The sequence below is a fragment of the Hypomesus nipponensis genome, chromosome 3 (assembly GCF_054491055.1).
Source record: "Hypomesus nipponensis isolate SF chromosome 3, ASM5449105v1, whole genome shotgun sequence".
Classification (NCBI taxonomy): domain Eukaryota; kingdom Metazoa; phylum Chordata; class Actinopteri; order Osmeriformes; family Osmeridae; genus Hypomesus; species Hypomesus nipponensis.
The window spans coordinates 16,990,727-17,007,780 of NC_140363.1; the positions used below are offsets into that span (position 1 = coordinate 16,990,727).

Sequence of the window (17,054 nt, forward strand, 5' to 3'; positions counted from 1 at the left end):
GGGTCGTAGTCCTTGCCTGTAACGACGGGCCGCGATAAAGCCTGTGACTCACCCTCATGGCTAGAACTTGTTCTTCGCTGTGGAAGGGGTGGCTTTCTGCGAACAGGGCCAGCTTGGCTCCGGCCCAGCCGTCCACTTCGGCGCCCAGCCCCAGCTGCTTGTCCCACAGCTCCAGCCCCACCTGCAGGTTGTCCGCGTGGGAGTCCGTCTTCTCCGTCACCTGGCGACAGACGACACACAGCAACACTTGGTCACAGTGCAGACGACCAGTTCTCTCTGAGAGACAGGTATCATGCAGACTGAGGTCTTACTGTAGCACCCTGGGTTCAAATCTGGCCTTGGCCCTTTGCTGCATGAACTCCCTCCCTCTCTCTCCCTACCATTCCTGTCACACTTCACTTACAAACTGTCCAATAAAGGATTGAAAAATGCCCCAAAAATATATATATAAAAAAAAACATGAATTCATATTGAAATATGAGATCAGTCTGGGGAGGGAGGTGCATCACCCCAGTGTCCCGGGGCAGGATCAGAGCTCTTACATCCAGCCAGCGGTCCACCAGAGCGTCAGCCTCGGCCTCAAAGGGAGCCTCGCTGCAGTCAGGGATCTTCTTCAGGTGAGACTGCAGCTGTCTGCACACCCCTCTCATCTCCTCCATGCCTGCTCCCAGACCACTCAGATCCTCCTTGATGCCACAGACCTGGGCACGCAGGAGTACAGAAGACACACGGGGCGTTGAAGGAGCAGTTGGTGTGTCGTGGTTGATACATGAATCACTGGCATGACTAAATACATACATACGTATCACACAGTACACTTTACAGTATCATACAGTACACTGTGTGTATTTGTGTGTGTGTTTGTGTGTGTGTGTGGGGGGAGTCACCTTTGCTATGAGCCTCTGAAGGTTGTCTCTGCCCATGTAGGAGGCCTGTTCACAGATCGTCTGCTCTGCCCTCTGCATGGTGTTACTGAGGTAACTACGGCAACTCTGGAACTTCTTCAGCAGTTCCATCAGGATGCTGCACTGTTCTCGTCTGCAAGACAATATTCAATGATCTGTTATTATTAGTGTACGTTCATTTCATTAACAGCTCACCAAGACTGATCCATCAGTCTTCACCTCTCCTCAGCTCCTCCCCCTCCCTACCTGTCAATCACAGCTCTCAGCCCCTCCCCCTCCCTACCTGCCAATCACAGCTCTCAGCCCCTCCCCCTTCCTACCTGTCAGTCACAGCTCTCTGGGCATCCTCCCACTGGGTCTCCAGCTCCTGCAGGGGGTTCTCCCCAGCCTCCGGCCTCCCCTGGGCCTCCCTGACGCTCTGCAGCTCCGGGCGCTGGGCCTGCAGCTGCCCCTCCAGGTCGGCCAGGGCCCGTAGCCTGCAGAAACAAGGGCGGGGGTACACGGGGGTTCGAATCAAGGCTAACAATCTACGTTTGTGTGTTTGTTGTGAATTGTCTGTAAGGACTTTTTCCTCAAAGGATTTTTGTAGTATACTTGAGGCAAAAACGTTCTTGGTCAACTGAACTTTAGAAAGACACACCTCTGCTGCACGGCGGGCATGGTGGGCTCCTTCAGCCCCTGCCTCTCAGCCACCTCCTGCACCTTCCTCAGCTCCCCCAGCAGAGCCCTCCTCCTCAGGCCCAGGGACCGGCTCTCCTGCTCCCTCAGCACCGCCTGCTGCTGGGAGGCCAGGCGGACGCCAGCCTCCTCCAGCCTCACCACCAGGGAGGACACCATGTCCAGGCAGGAGGCAGGGGCCCCGTCTCTGGTCACAGACAGCCTGGCCCCCTGCAGCAGCAGGTCCAGCTGGGGGGCCTTGTCCCCAAGGCTGGCCACGCTCTGCCTGCTGAGAGCCAGTTTGGAGCGGCACTCCTGCAGTAGCCCGGCGCTGCTGCAGGGGGCGCTCTGCACCGCGACGATGTCCTGCTCCACTGTGCGCAGGGACATGAGGAAGCGGTCCAGGGCCCGGGCGGCGGCCTCGCTCTTGCGGACCTGCTGTCTGAGCTGGTCCAGGCTGGTCTTGTGGGTCTCCACCTCCCGGATCAGAGGAGAGCGATCTCTCGGGTCCAGTTCGTTGGGCTCGGAGTCTAACTTGGACAGCTGGTCCAGTTCACTCTGAATGCTCTCATCCAGATCCTATGATATCAGAGGCCAGAAAGGACATGTCTAAAGCTTCAGTATGTGTACTCTTCAAAGAGCAATATCCTGTTCATAAATTGTTCCCTTTATTGGTTTATCGCAGCTTTTCCAGAGAAAGGCTACTTCATCGGGGAGAAAATTCAACACAAGCCTGACAAGAGGTTTCCTGCATCACTATAACTTACCCGGATGTCAGTCAGGATGTTGGTGTTGGCCAGCGTGAACGCGCTGATGTCCTTGGGCTGTCTGATGAAGCGGTCCAGGCGTTCAGAGAAGTCCACCATGTGGTTCTCGGTGGAGTCTATCTGCCTGAGGGCAGCCCCCAGAGAGCTGCCCCTCTTCTGCAGACTGGCCTGCTGGCATCGCCACAGCTCCTGCACCTCCGCCCTCTCCTGATCCACACCCCCATGCCGTCTGAGCTGGGAGAGCTGGTTCCCGTACTCGGTCCACAGGGACTCAGTTTCGCATCGCAAGGCCTGGGGTGGCAGGGACAGAGCCAGGATGGATTATAGGGGCGGGGGAAAAAATTGATTCACATATGAAACGCGATTCAGTCTTCTAGCAATTCAAAAATGTAAAAAAAAAATTGTGTGGATCGATGTGAATATTTTTTATTATTTTATAAAAAAAAAAAAAAAAAATGGGGAATCGATTCTTAATCGAATTGTGACCCCAAGAATCGCATCGTGAGGTAACAAAAATATTCCCCTCCCTAATGGATTAGATTGAGGATAAATCTAAACACTGTACTGATGACGGCTGAGTCTACTGCCTACCTGTATTTCCTGAAGTTGTGTGTGCAGGTCTTTGAGAGAGACCAAGTCAGACGGGGGATCTTTCTGGATGCTCAGTTCATTCTTGGACAGTTGGACCTGCAAAGCCTTCTTGGACGTCTCATATCTGATGGTATAAATCCAAGTTACTACTATGGTACAAAGCTACCATAGACTAGATCTGTTTCTGGATGCATGAAATACGTCTACCTTTCCAAAGCCTCCTTCTTGGCTGGATCGTCCTCTTTCACAGCAGCTGTTTGCTTCTCCATCTCCTTCTTTTCAAAAGAACTTGTCTTCACGAAAATCTTTGATTCCTAAGAAGAGAGTAAACATGGCATACTGCATTTTTTTTCTTCCTGGGAGTTTTTCTTTGTCTTCCTTGAGAGTTTATGTTGGTTGAGGGACAGTTCTATGGGCATATGTGAAGCCCTCTGTGACATTGCTTGTAAAATGGGCTATACAAATACATTTTGATTTGATTTGATATAATGTCTTAAAATAGTATGACATTTGGTAAATAATTCAGCTCATTACCTCAGAGCTTTGTGGTTTGTCAGTCTTCATGGGAGATTCCTTCAGTTGTGTCAAGTCTTGACTGATGTCAGCAGAGTTCCTGGTAGAAAGAAGTTTAAAACGGTAAGTTCAAGTTCAAAGTTCAAGTGTCATTCAAATTTCTAATCCATGTCTCATCCCCAGTCAAGGGATGTGTGTGTGTGCACATGCATATATGTGTGTGTGCGTATGTACAGAATGTCACGTCCACCACCAAGTGAGAGTAAGGTGGCTAAGCGGTAAGGGAATCAGGCTAGTAATCAGAAGGTCGCTGGTTTGATTCGCGGCCCGTAAATGTGTCCTTGGGCAAGAAACTTCACCCTACTTGCCTCGGGGGGGGGGGGGAATGTCCCTGTACTTACTGTAAGTCGCTCTGGATAAGAGTGTCTGCTAAATGACTAAATGAAATGAAAGTGTGTCTTTCAAATTTCAAATCCATGTCTCACCCCCAGTCAAGGGATGTGTGTGTGTGTGTGTGTCCATGTCTCACCCCCAGTCAAGGGATGTGTGTGTGTGCACGTGTGTGTGTGTGTGTCCATGTCTCACCCCCAGTCAAGGGATGTGTGTGTGTGCACGTGTGTGTGTGTGTGTCCATGTCTCACCCCCAGTCAAGGGATGTGTGTGTGTGTGTGTGTGTGTGTGCACGTGTATATACGTGAGTGTGTGTGTGTCCCCATGTCTCACCCCCAGTCAAGGGATGTGTGTGTGTGTGTGTGTGCACGTGCATATATATGTGTGTGTGTGTCCATGTCTCACCCCCAGTCAAGGGATGTGTGTGTGTGTGTGCACGTGCATATACGAGTGTGTGTGTGTGTGTGTGCGCACGTGCATATACGTGTGTGTGTGTGCACGTGTGTGTGTGTCCATGTCTCACCCCCAGTCAAGGGATGTGTGTGTGTGTGTGTTGTGTGTGTGTGTGTGTGTGTGTCCCCATGTCTCACCCAGAGTCAAGGGATGTGTGTGTGTTGTGTGTGTGTGTGTGTGTGTGTCCATGTCTCACCCAGAGTCAAGGGATGTGTGTGTGTGTTGTGTGTGTGTGTGTGTGTGTGTGTGTTGTGTGTGTGTGTGTGTGTGTGTCCATGTCTCACCCAGAGTCACGGGATGTGTGTGTGTTGTGTGTGTGTGTGTGTGTGTCCATGTCTCACCCAGAGTCAAGGGATGTGTGTGTGTGTGTGTTGTGTGTGTGTGTGTTGTGTGTGTGTGTGTTGTGTGTGTGTGTGTTGTGTGTGTGTGTGTGTGTGTGTCCATGTCTCACCCAGAGTCAGGAGTGTCCCTATCCCCGCTGAACTGGCGCTGGATGGCAGCCAGCCTCTTCTCACACTCCCTGAGCTGAGCCTGGGCCAGCAGGTGGGCGTCCTCGGGGCTCAGGGTGTCACACAGCTCCTTCAGGGCCTCCAAGTGCAGGCCAGCCTGGGCCAGGCTGCCCTCAGCAGAGAAGCACGCCTGCAGGCACAGCCAGAGAATCAGCATACCCACCCAAGCAAACTGATGTTACACTTAAATATATAGTGTATATAGATATTGTATATTTAGAGTTTGTAGCCCTTAAACGTTGTGATATACTGTAATACTTACAATCAAAAAGTATATTGAGGTTTTCAATAAGCATGTGGATGTACTAAATCGGTCAATTTAAAGTACACTTCGAAATGTGGGGTAATTGTGGGTAATTGTGTGAAAATGTTTTAAGCTCTTATTTGACACGTTTAAATACAATTTAAGTATACTCTTTTTCCGCTTGGGAATGCTGAATCATTACTCAGTCATTAAATACTTCAATGTAATCAACAACCCAGCAGGGGGCAGCCGACACCACATAGAGAAGATGATGAAACCAACCACCCAGCCAAACCATTTACCCAACAGATGTTTATACAACTTCTAAAGGATTAGGAGGAAAGAAAAAGAAAATACAGTCTTGTTCCCTGGGATCCCATCAACAAAAAACATGCTACAAAGTTAGTGAGATAGTCAATTACCTGTGCTTTGGATGGGTTTGTGTTAAAGTGCATCTCACATTGCAAGGCAGCACTAACAAAGTCTTTTCGCTTTAGTTCAAATCTCATATGCAGTACAAAGGTGCTTATCTCAGTTCTCACAGCCTGGATGATAAAATGTAAAGGCAATCAAAGACATGACATCACTCAGAATGTTGTGACAGTTAGAGTTCCGGCGCTCAATTAACAAGCATGCAAGCATCCAGCATTCCACACCTCACATTCTGTGCACACTCTCTATATGAAAGTCTGCTACTCAACTACTGTACATTCTCAATACACACTGAACTAAAATAAATGAATAAAAAGCTTTCAGCTGTATCTATGGATTTGCAGTAGCTCTAGCACCAAACACGAGCAACACTCAAAACTCCCAACACAAACCAGCTTGTGGCTTACCTCCCACTGTGTCCTGACTGACTTGGTGAAGAACTCCATGTCTCGGAGCTGGGGCAGGGTGCAGAAGGCCTCCATGCCCTCGGCCGCCCGCAGGAACTCCTCCAGCAGCTCAGGGTCCAGCGTGCGCAGGGTCTCCTAAGGGAAGACGCAGGCAGGCAGGAGGGGAGTGAGCGGAGACACGGCCTTCCAACCGCAGTGACAACAAAATACGTGACTCAAGTTTGATTACCTCTTTGACGGAAGCTTGCTCGAGAGAGACGTGCTTGTCCTTGAACACGTTGATGGCCTCCAGGATGTGTTCCTGCAGGCAGTGCTTGGCCTCCTCAAACTGGTTCCTGACCAGGGCCTGGGCCTTGAGGTAGGCCTCGGTGTAGGCCTGGGGGGGGGCCTGGGCTAGGGAGGGGGGCTTGAGGCGCAGTTCTGGAGACTCTGGTGGAGACTGAGGAAGAACCAGAGAGGCCTGGATCTGTTGGGGCTGTGGTTGGGGCTGTGGTTGGGGCTGGGCCTGGGGCTGTGGTTGGGGCTGTGGTTGAGGCTGGGGTTGGGCCTGGGCCTGGGGCTGAGGCTGCTTTTGGGTCTGAGGCTGGGGCTGCTGTTGAGGCTGAGCCTGGGCCTGCCTTTGAGGTTGGGGAAGAGGCTGGGGCTGAGGCTGCTTTTGGGGCTGAGGCTGGAGCTGAGGCTGCTGTTGGGGTTGGATCTGCTTTTGGGGCTGGGGTTGCTGTTGAGGCTGAGCCTCGGGCTGCCTTTGGGGCTGCGGAAGAGGCTGGGGCTGCTTTGGGGGCTGAGGCTGAGTCTGGAGCTCAGGCTGAGACTGCTGTTGGGGTTGGATCTGCTTTTGGGGCTGGGGCTGAGGCTGGGGCTGGGGCTGAGGCTGGGGCTGGGGCTGGGGCTGAGGCTGCTGTTGGGACTGTGGCTGCTGTTGGGACTGTGGTTGTGAGAAGGGCTTAGGTTGCTGTATCGGTTGGTACTGGGGTTTATTTGGCTGGGCTTGGTATTGAGGATAGGTCTGGGGCTGGGACGCAGACTGCAACTGAGGACGAGCTTGAGGCTGAAGGTGGGGCAGGGGCTGGGGCAGGGGCTGGAGCTGAGGCTGGGGCAGGGGCTGGAAAGGAGACTGGGGTTGAGGGTAGTTTTGAGGTTGGAATGGAGAATAGGGCTGGGGCTGGGGGAATGGCTGAGTCTGAGGCTGAGAATAAGGATAGGGTTGAGGCTGAGGCTGGGGCTGGGGCTGGGGGTAAGGTTGGCGTTGGGGCTGCCCCCAAGACTGAGTCTGGAACTGGCTTTGCTGTGCCTGGAGGTTGTAGGCTCTCATCTGAGGCTGCTGTTGCGTGAGGCCCTGAGGAGGCAGCTGACTTGGAGGTTGTATCCAGGGTTGTCCTCCAGGCTGGGCAGGAGGCTGGGTGTAAGCTCCCCCAGGCTGAGCGTAGCCCTGGGAGGGTTGCTGAGGCCTGACTGGGGGCCACTGCTGGGGTGGTGGAGACTGGACCGGTGAATAGGACTGAGGGCAGTGAGCAAGGCCCATTGTCTGAGTATAGGCCTGTGGTGGAGTCTGAGCTCTCACTGGGAATAGTGGATGGGTAGGGCCCCTAGTATGGGAGTAAGGTGAACTGGGGGACTCGGGTCTGATTGGGGTCCATGGCTGGGGAGGGGACTGGGCTAGGGGATACCCCTGGGTGTAGGGCTGTGGCTGGCCTGGAGGAAGGGGGAGGGGAGATCTGATTGGAGCCCATGTGTGGACCTGGGCCTGGGCTTGGGCCTGGTGCTGGACCGGCATCTGCCTCTGGATCTGGGCCTGGGCATAGGTCTGCATTTGGCTCTGGGGTTGGATGCTGGCCTGGGGCAGGGGCTGGGGCTGGGCCTGGGCCTGGAGTTGGGCCTGGGGCTGGGGCTGGACCTTGGCTTGGAGATGGGGCAGGGCTTGGGCCTGGGCCTGGGCCTGGGCTTGGGCCCGGGCTTGGGTCTGGAGTTGGAGTTGGGCCTGGGGCTGGGCCTGGAGATGGGGCAGGGCTTGGGCCTGGGCCTGGGCTTGGGCCTGGAGTTGGGCCTGGGGCTGGGGCTGGGGATGGACCTTGGCTTGGGGATGGGCCTGGAGCTGGGTCTGGGGCTGGGCCTGGAGATGGGGCAGGGCTTGGGCCTGGGCCTGGGCTTGGTCCTGGAGTTGGGCCTGGGACTGGGGCTGGGGATGGACCTTGGCTTGGGGATGGGCCTGGAGCTGGGTCTGGGGCTGAGCCTGGAGCTGGGGTTGAATCTGCTTCTGGCCTTGGCCCTGAGGTTGGCCTTGGCCGTGTGACTTCATGGGGCCATGAGGCTGTGGCAGAGCCTTTGGTAAAGGCTTGCTCTGGGCCTTTACCTGCTGCAGACCCTGGACCATCCTGTCCTGAGGCCCGCCCTGCATCTGGGCCTGGCTGGAAGGCTGAGGTTGAGCCGAGGATGGTTCCTGTACCTTCATTTGATGTTGACCTTGAGCTGTGGATAGCGGTTGAGGCAGGCTCTTGGCCATGGGTTGGGCTTGGCTGGGAGACTGGATGTGGGCTATGGGCTGTGGCTGTGAAGGTGTAACAGTCATGGCTTGTGCCTGAACAGCAGGTTTGGGGGTTCCTGTGTGCTGTGGGACCACCTGGACAGGCACCTGTTTCTCTGTTTGGATTTGGGCCCGTGCAGGAGCCTGGGTCTGGCCTGGAGACTGGTCCTGGTCCTGAGTCTTCTTCTGCAGCCAGGGTCGGTTCTTGCTGGCCTGTGCCTTCCTAACCTGCAGCTCCTGGGGCGTCAGAGGCCGTGTCGGTTGAGGCGACTGGGATAAAGCGCGTTTCTGGTCTGGTGTTGATAAATAGGTGGGAGCTTGGCACGTAGGCTCGCCTGGGCCCTGGCCTTGCGCCTGAGACTGGGCAGGATGCTGCTGTCTCTGGGAGAGTACCTGTTGTTCAGAGACCTGCTGCTGTATCAGTTGCTGGGTTTGGGTCTGGGTCTGGGTCTGGGTCTGGGTCTGGGTCTGGGTCTGGGTCTGGGCCTGGGCCTGGGTGTGGGCCTGGGTCTGGGTCTGGAGCTGGGTCTGTGTGGTCTGAACCTGGCCCTCTGGAGGTGATTGTGGGCGGCCCATCGACTGGGTCACAGCCTGAGAATAGCTGTACAACAGAGGTGGAGGGCTAGTCTCCTCCCTGTATTCCTGTACTACTATCTGTGGCACTGGCTGGGCCTGTCTCTGCGCATCTGGCTGACAGGCTGATGGGTCAGGAGTCATGGGATGGAAAGACGAGAGTGTCTGTGCCTCCGCACCCTCCTCTGTCTGGGCATACTTCTTGGGTGGAGGCTGGTCTCTGGGCGGGCTTCTGTCTCTCCTGGAGCCCAGAGAGCTGAGCATGCCTACAGTCTCCTGGAATGCAGGAAAAGTTCAAATTGAAGAAAATATTTACTTAACATTTTTGGACTGAATTTTTATTTCATGATTACATTTTCGTTTCAATTTATACAATCATATTAAAAAAAATCAATTTTTTTCATTTCAAATGGGTACCATTTACAGAAAAGAAGAAGAAAAAGTACTTACAATAAACAAGACAAGACGAGAGAGAGAGAGAGAGAGAGAGAGAGAGAGAGAGAGAGAGAGAGAGAGAGAGAGAGAGAGAGAGAGAGAGAGAGAGAGAGAGTTCAGACCTGTGACTGGGCCACCGAGCTTCTGACCCGGTCCTGCATGGCGGAGGCCATGAGGTAGCGGAGGGGCGAGTTCTTCTGCCCCATCAGCACCAGCACCTGGAGGTCCTGTTCTTCTGTCACCACCTGGCCCTCCAGCTGCAGCCCTCGGGAGATCAACATCTGACGGAGGAAGAGAGCGGAACAACACAAGCTGTTAACCCTCACAGCACAGAACTCTGTGGGCCTTTAAAGAAGAATATAACCCTCCTAACACCAGTTCTAGATGTTACAAGGCTTATTTCCTACACACAGCATCCATGAGAAAGGCTTTGCTGTGTACTAAATGTCCCTTCTGGGACTCTTTCCCCTCGGCTGCGTCAGTCGTACCCTGGCGCGGGAGTCCTGGCCGGGCGGAGCGCGGCGGTCCGCGGCCTTCAGGACGTGGTACAGCTCCCTGGCCTCGCTGTCCCAGTGATGCAGCTCAGCCAGGCGACAGTCCAGCCCCGACACACTCTGCTGCAGCTCCACACACACCTGCTCGGCCTCACACAGGGTCTGCATCACCTGCACACACACACATTCACACACGCACACACACACGCACATAGAAGCATACCAAAGACACCCACACAGGAGCAGCGCACACCCACAAACAGAACATAACGAGTTTAGCAAGTCGTGAAACAAACTGAAAACTGAAAAACTGTCAACCTGGCTGAGTGCCGTGAGGCTTACCTCAGGTAGCGCCATCTTCACCTTCCTCACCGTCTCAGCCGAGCAATCTGGGCTGGGAGAGAGGGCCTCCACATCCACCTCCTTTATCTTCCTCATCGTAAACTGAACAGCAAGAGGAATCCCACAATCACTGCCTGTGAACATTACTTTTTGCGGAGCGCTGCAAAGACGATCTCCCAAGCCCCTAACAACATCACAAACACATGTTTTGTGCACTGAGCCACAAGCGTACCTGTAGTTTCTTCATGTAGATCCGCAGGGGGCCGGACATGGCTTCGACAGACTCGTTGATGATCTGATTTGCCTCTCGGATCAGAATCTGGGGGTTCTGTGGCCTGGTGTCTGGTCTAACACTGGGCTCAGCGGCTGCAGCCTGGGGCAGGGCAGGGCAGGGCGGGGCAAAGCAGGGGGGAGCAGCAGGGTTTACGTTTTTTTTCTTCTGATTGCTTTATCTAGGCACTAGTTTCAGGTAAGCTCTACACAATAACCATAAAACCTTACCCCCCACAAAAAAAAGATTTTCCAAACCTCTTTATCTAGTCTGGAGAAATTCTCAACCTGGTCTGATGTGTCTCGAGCGAAACAGGACGTCACTTACGTATGTGGTTCTGGTCACAAAGTCAGCCCAGTGCGTGTTCAGCCTGCGTAGCTCCTCCCCCAGGGTCCTGCTGGTCTGGGGGTCCGTCAGCTCAACCAGGAAGTTACCCACCTCGTTTAGGTGGGCGTGGCGGGATCTCCACTCTGCCATGCTCTCAGAAGATACCTAGACCGGAAGCATACAGACATGGATGCAGAGTACTGTGTGTGTGTGTATTGGATGTGTGTGTGTGTATTGGATGTGTGTGTGTATTGGATGTGTGTGTGTATATTGGATGTGTGTGTGTATTGGATGTGTGTGTGTGTGTATTGGATGTGTGTGTGTGTATTGGATGTGTGTGTGTATATTGGATGTGTGTGTGTATTGGATGTGTGTGTGTGTATTGTATGTGTATTGGATGTGTGTGTGTATTGGATGTGTGTGTGTATTGGATGTGTGTGTGTGTGTGTATTGGATGTGTGTGTGTGTGTATTGGATGTGTGTGTGCGTGTATTGGATGTGTGTGTGTGTATTGGATGTGTGTGTGTGTATTGGATGTGTGTGTGTGTGTGTATTGGATGTGTGTGTGTGTGTGTGTGTATTGGATGTGTGTGTATTGGATGTGTGTGTGTGTATTGGATGTGTGTGTGTGTGTGTATTGGATGTGTGTGTGTGTGTATTGGATGTGTGTGTGTATTGGATGTGTGTGTGTGTACTTCTGGGGCGGGGCCATGGGTGGATGAGCCCTGCTCCAGCCAGGCCTGCAGGGAGCTGTAAGAGTCAGAGTAGGAGTCCCAGGCCGACAGGACTCGCCCCATCGTGCTCTTCACTGCCAACACCGCCTCGAGCGACGCAGCGCTCTCCTCCTCCATATCCTTCACCTGCCGCTCCACAACTCTGGAGTCGGAAGCTGGGAGAGACACGAGCGCAGGGCTGACATTTATCCGTCTCGGAAAGGAAACCGTGGGGAAAAAATCTTGTAATGTCCTTAGCGTTGTTTCACAGGCCTCTGAGCGGGCCACTTACCCAGGGCAGACTTGCCGTTGTATTTGCTGGAAACCAGCTTCAGTTTCAGGAGAGCCCCCTCCAGCAGAGAAGGTAGTTCTTGCTTGTCTACTAACTCCTGTGTGGAAGACGTTACAATGAGGTGTTAATGAGGTGTATTTAAGTGATGCTTGGATACCCTTATATCATTTTACACAGACCAAATTACTGTGGTACAGCAAAGGCATTCTCTCAATACAGACCACGGAACCACTGGCTATCAAACTGAAACACTCACATGCCATTCCTGCAGAAGAACCCGCACTGCCTCCTGGGATATGTAGTGTCTCTTCCAGGTGCGCAGCTTGGTGTTGATCTGGCCCAGTAGGTCCAGCACTGTGTGACGTTGCTCTTGGTACTCCAGCTTGATCCCATGGTACTTAGCAGTCACTCTCACACTAGTGAACCTGACAGGAAGGGAAAAAAGTAAGTTTAGCAGTTTTACATTTCACTTAGCACCCAAGCCCTTGGCTGTAGAGCAGGCACGACCTTTTCAACTTTGCGGCCCACTTGCATAGCTCAAATATTTTCCGGCCGCCCAACACATCCGTTCTCTTAATTCCCGCTTATCACACGTTTCAAAACACAACGCGAGCCAAACAGTTGGCTTTCAGGCTAAATTTATTTGAGCGATCAAAGAAGACAAAATGTCCATCAGCGCCAGCTGTGCCACAGTCAGCACACATTGTAAAGAGAGGTAACCTGCGTAACTACCATGGCCAGGCCAGGTCTAGAACTTCCGGTGAAGTTAGAAACGTGACTTTTAATAACCAGAACAGGTTATGTTAACCCATAACTATTACTCTCTTTTTCTCGCTTTTTTTCCATCGACCGACAACAGTACACCCTCACAGAGATCTCTCTCGTTTCCAAATTGTTGTTATAAAACTGAGTAAGACATGTTACATTACATTAGCCATAGGGAACAAATATGACAAATATTTCAGACGTTTTCATTGGTTTGGCGACCTGCCTGTATTACCCTAGCAGACCACTAGTGTGCCGCAGCCTGCATGTTTGGAACTAGAGAAACTGCAAAAATAGGGAGACAAGAACCCACCTTCTCTTCATCTCCTCTAGTTTGTCTGAAGGAACCACCATGGCTCCGTATTCGTCCGAGTTCTGGAACTTCTGAAAGGTCTTCAGTTGCTGTGGCATTTCATCGAGGCAAGCCTATAAAAACACACCCCGTCAGCTTGCGTGTCATTTGACACTTTCTCAAGTCGTGGGCACAGAGGACTCTGAAGAGGCCCAGTGAGTTAAGGCCGGTTGAGACGGGCGCTACCTTGAGCAGCTCAATCTTCTCCCTGGCCTCCTGAGCGGCGCGGGCGTGGTCCTGGGGGTCTCCCTCCTCCTCCGCCAACGCCCCCTCAGCCCTCAGCAGCCAGCGGCCCACCGAGGACAGCGACGCCGGCAGGCTCAGGTCCAGCTCTGTCTTGAACTCTCGCAGCTGCAGCGACGAGTGGGAAACATGAGTATAAAGTGGTGGGAGTCAGGTGGCTGAGCGGTTAGGGAATCGGACTAGTAATCTGAAGATTGCCAAATGATGTTGTGTCCGTGGGCAAGGTACTTGACCCTACTTGCCTCGGGGGGGAATGTTCCTGTACTTACTGTAAGTCGCTCTGGATAAGAGCGTCTGCTAAATGACTAAATGTAAATGTAAACAAACATACAAGGACAAAACAAAGTTCTTGCCAGTTCTTCCGAGTTAGTTTAGCGTAATATAAGGATGTGAAAATGTTTCGGAAATTCTTGGTTCTTGGGATGGGTGTAGCTAAGTGGTTAGAATGTTCAACTCCAGATCAAGAGTTTGCAGGTTCAAATCCACCCCTGTCCTGTACATCTCTTTGGGAGAAAACTGACTGCTAGAATACATTACTATTGCATTTATTAGTGTATGATTTGCTGTTGGCTTGCATGAGGGCGTTGGGTTGATTTGGCCAGACCTTTTCAGCGAGGGCGTCCCAGGCCCCCCGGAGGGACCGCTGCTCCTCGCTCAGCTGGGGGGTGCGTCTCATTGCCGTGAGCAGGGGCATCACGGGGCGACGCTGCTCGTTAAACGACACCACAAACGTCTGGAACACCTGCGGGACACAAACACACACACACAGTAAACACACACTTCTAGTAAAAAAATGAATAATAATCATTTACTAAAATGTCTAATTCACCAGATGTTTTTCCTGTGCGCTGTACTGTACAAAACCCCCAGTTCGGGAAACACTCGTCAAGCCTAAGCAGGAACGTTTCCACTTACGTGGTATCTCTCTGCGTAGCTCTCTCCCTCTGTGGAGTCCCATCCTTCAAGTAGCTCCTGATAGGCTTGCACAAGCCAGCAAGTCACTTCCTGGGCTTTCTTATTGGAAGAAGTCTAAATTCACCAGACCCCCCCCCAAAAAAAACTAGTGTTATTAAAACCACAACACCCCATGCGTGTCTTCAAACTTTCAAACTCTAATCTTACACAATGAACCTTGACAGGGAGGGAAGCGAGAGTTGCTGAATGAGGACAACCCTTTAGCCTGCAGCTTGGGTTTGTAGTAATGTTAGCTTAAGGACAGCTAATATTAATGCTGACGTTTTTCCTGGTGAGTAGATGAGTTGAGGTTCTGATAGTCAGATCAATCTAAATGAATATCACTCAGTGAATCAGCCAGAGGTAAAGGGAAGCAGCTGTTTTTAGAGCGTAATGGAGGAGGGGGAGGGGAGCTGAGGTTCAGGACATGGAGAGCGGTTTACCACAGTAGCTGCAGCTCTGGGGGGCTCAGTTATATCAGCCGTAGCTGATCTGATAGGTTGGAGTAGATGAGCCTAACCAGGGAACAGACAGCAGAGTGAAGGAGGGGCTGGGTAGAGGCATCTACTAAACGAAACAGATCCAAACCCCACGGCTGGCTGGGGTTTTACGTGGCAGCGGGTTATAACATTGAAAGGGTTCTCCCTGACCGACAGAAGTTCACGTCAAGTCGTGAACAGCTGAACAACATCTCTGAACTATCCTGTACCCTAGGAACAGTGGAGGTAACACATGCCGGCGCAGGAGCACCGCAGGAAACCTGAGCTGGACGTTCTGCTTGGTATGACGGTTCTGGCATGAATTCCCTGGGTCGTGACAGGCGATACCTTTGCCTTAGTGGTAGGAATTACTGCCACCACTAGAGTCATTCATCTGCCGTGAGACACTCCCTCCCATGCCTTCAGGCTATCAGCTAAAAACAGGGAGAACTGGTCGTGAACTACTTACTCTGCTCCAACTTTAATCAAGTTGACATTTAAAGGTAATCTTGACATTGCGCAATGTTAGGGTTTTGTATAGTGGAGGGAGTATTCCTCTACCACACAAGGTCTTTTGAGGTGCCTTCTAATTCCAAACATTCACCGGTGAATACTGTTTCCAAATATATCGCGTTCATAAATACAAGGCTGAAATGCCTTTAAAAAATGATGTTATTTTTCTCTCTTGTTAGCTCTATGGCAGTTGTGATTCAGACACGGATTCATTTCAGTTGAACATGTTGAGAAACTGGACCCTGGAGGAAAAGGGGTACATTCAGTAGTGGAGCGTGCCAGAGAGGATGAAGTGAGCCAGGGACCGAAGGCACAGCAAACAGAAGCGGAACTACCTGGCGAAGAGGAGAGGCAGAGATGGCAGGAGTGAAGTGCGTGGGCAGGTTGACAGGTGACAGACTTTTAGGAGGAGTCAGATATTGCATCTGACAGATAAGACAGAAGAAAGAATCAAGGTGTCAGTTAGAAAACAGAAATAAACAGTGAAAGTGCCAAGCTGAGAAATTGTAGCATTGTGGAGATTAAATCAACAGTGTTGATTACAGAACAGTGCAGCTGCTGACTGCGGACCTGCATGTCGTCCTCGGGCGTTGGCATGTCTCTGGAGTACTGCAGGAACTGGGCCACGTAGGTCATGATGGACTTCTCATCAGGGTCCCGGACATCAACATCTGCCCCAAAACAAGTTCCCTGAGACAGTCAGAACACGGTCCAAAGCAACTGCCGGAATTCAGCATGCCCTGATTGGATGCCATGGATAAAAAACAACAACTTGTGACAGCAAGGCACAACCAGCAAGCTTTTCACATCAGTTCAAAGGGGGAAACCACTCAGTCACCAGACCATCATGGCCTTCCCCCCCCCTGTTAGGCTCTCCCCCCCCAAGGAGGCTCTCCCCCCCCCCCAATTAGGCTCTCCCCTCCTCCAGTTAGGTTCTCTCCCCCCAGTTAGGCTCTCCCCCCCCAGGCAAACTCTCCCCCCCCCAGGCAGGTTCTCCCCCCCCCCAGGCAGCCCCCCCCCACACCCCCAGGCAGGTTCTCCCACCCACCATCAGGCTCCAGCAGTCTGGGGATGCGCAGCTCTCGCTCAGCCGTGCGGAAGGCCTCCTCCAGGTTCTGCTTGTTGGTTCTGGTTCTGGCCTTGGACAGGTCCACCAGGTCTGGTCTCAGGGCGTACAGGATGGCCAGGAAGACAACACCGCTCTTCCAGCTGGCCTTGAAGTCTTTTACATTCAGGGTACAACCAGCCCTGAGGACAAACACAGAGTTGAGGAGATACAGTCGAGTGCTGCTCAGTCAACAAGTTCCCCCTTTTGTTTTTCCATTGATGCAAATCGACACTGACAGAAGAAGAAAAAACGCTCTTCAAAACAACAGATATCTTTTACGGAGTTTTAGCACGGGTCTCACTTGTGACACTGTTCCCGGACCCAGAGGAGCAGGGCTTTCTTGGCAGAGACCCTGAAGCGGTTGTGTAAAGGGGAACCCTTAGGGGGCACAGGGCTGCTGGAGGTGGAGCGGGTGGAGAGGCTGGAGAGGGTGGAGCGAGAGTCCAAGCTGGCCAGAGACTCCAGAGAGGACTGACGGGAGCTGAAGGACAAGCTGCTAGCCAGCTCCTCAATCTGCAGGGGGAAAAGCAGGGATATATGAGCTGCCACAGCTAAACCAAGGTGTTTTTTTTTCCTCTCTCAAATGGCATGTTTGTTTACAGCTGAATGTGACAGAGACTCACATGATACTGTAAAATGATAGTCCATATCAAGCCCAAAATGATGGACGGTCTACCATCGATGATGTCAGGAATGTTAATGTTGACTAGCTTGATCTGTGTGGGAACAGAAACAAGACAGACAACTGACCTAAAACAACGTATTGAAACAAAATAATTATAATCTTAATTGTCTCTGCCTTTT

At 52.3% G+C, this 17,054-nt stretch overlaps 1 protein-coding gene across 1 annotated transcript in view; it reads right to left on the bottom strand.

The window, feature by feature from the left end:
- The window catches only part of syne2b (spectrin repeat containing, nuclear envelope 2b), an 85,931-nt gene that overhangs the window by 60,225 nt on the left and 8,652 nt on the right, over positions 1–17,054 (bottom strand). Inside the window, exons 6-35 of the mRNA XM_084680525.1 lie at positions 16,874–16,966; positions 16,552–16,763; positions 16,191–16,390; positions 15,713–15,813; positions 15,478–15,567; positions 14,112–14,225; positions 13,801–13,938; positions 13,140–13,304; positions 12,915–13,027; positions 12,093–12,261; positions 11,837–11,933; positions 11,527–11,720; positions 10,832–10,996; positions 10,466–10,606; positions 10,234–10,335; positions 9,886–10,062; positions 9,520–9,678; positions 6,098–9,238; positions 5,869–6,003; positions 5,452–5,574; positions 4,728–4,915; positions 3,455–3,533; positions 3,128–3,234; positions 2,921–3,044; positions 2,330–2,620; positions 1,546–2,141; positions 1,226–1,381; positions 888–1,038; positions 543–701; positions 53–220 (exon numbers count right to left, since the gene is read on the bottom strand). Of these exons, the coding sequence (XP_084536651.1) occupies positions 53–220; positions 543–701; positions 888–1,038; positions 1,226–1,381; positions 1,546–2,141; positions 2,330–2,620; positions 2,921–3,044; positions 3,128–3,234; positions 3,455–3,533; positions 4,728–4,915; positions 5,452–5,574; positions 5,869–6,003; positions 6,098–9,238; positions 9,520–9,678; positions 9,886–10,062; positions 10,234–10,335; positions 10,466–10,606; positions 10,832–10,996; positions 11,527–11,720; positions 11,837–11,933; positions 12,093–12,261; positions 12,915–13,027; positions 13,140–13,304; positions 13,801–13,938; positions 14,112–14,225; positions 15,478–15,567; positions 15,713–15,813; positions 16,191–16,390; positions 16,552–16,763; positions 16,874–16,966 (7,848 nt within the window). The remainder of the gene's footprint in view (positions 1–52; positions 221–542; positions 702–887; positions 1,039–1,225; positions 1,382–1,545; positions 2,142–2,329; positions 2,621–2,920; positions 3,045–3,127; positions 3,235–3,454; positions 3,534–4,727; positions 4,916–5,451; positions 5,575–5,868; positions 6,004–6,097; positions 9,239–9,519; positions 9,679–9,885; positions 10,063–10,233; positions 10,336–10,465; positions 10,607–10,831; positions 10,997–11,526; positions 11,721–11,836; positions 11,934–12,092; positions 12,262–12,914; positions 13,028–13,139; positions 13,305–13,800; positions 13,939–14,111; positions 14,226–15,477; positions 15,568–15,712; positions 15,814–16,190; positions 16,391–16,551; positions 16,764–16,873; positions 16,967–17,054) is intronic.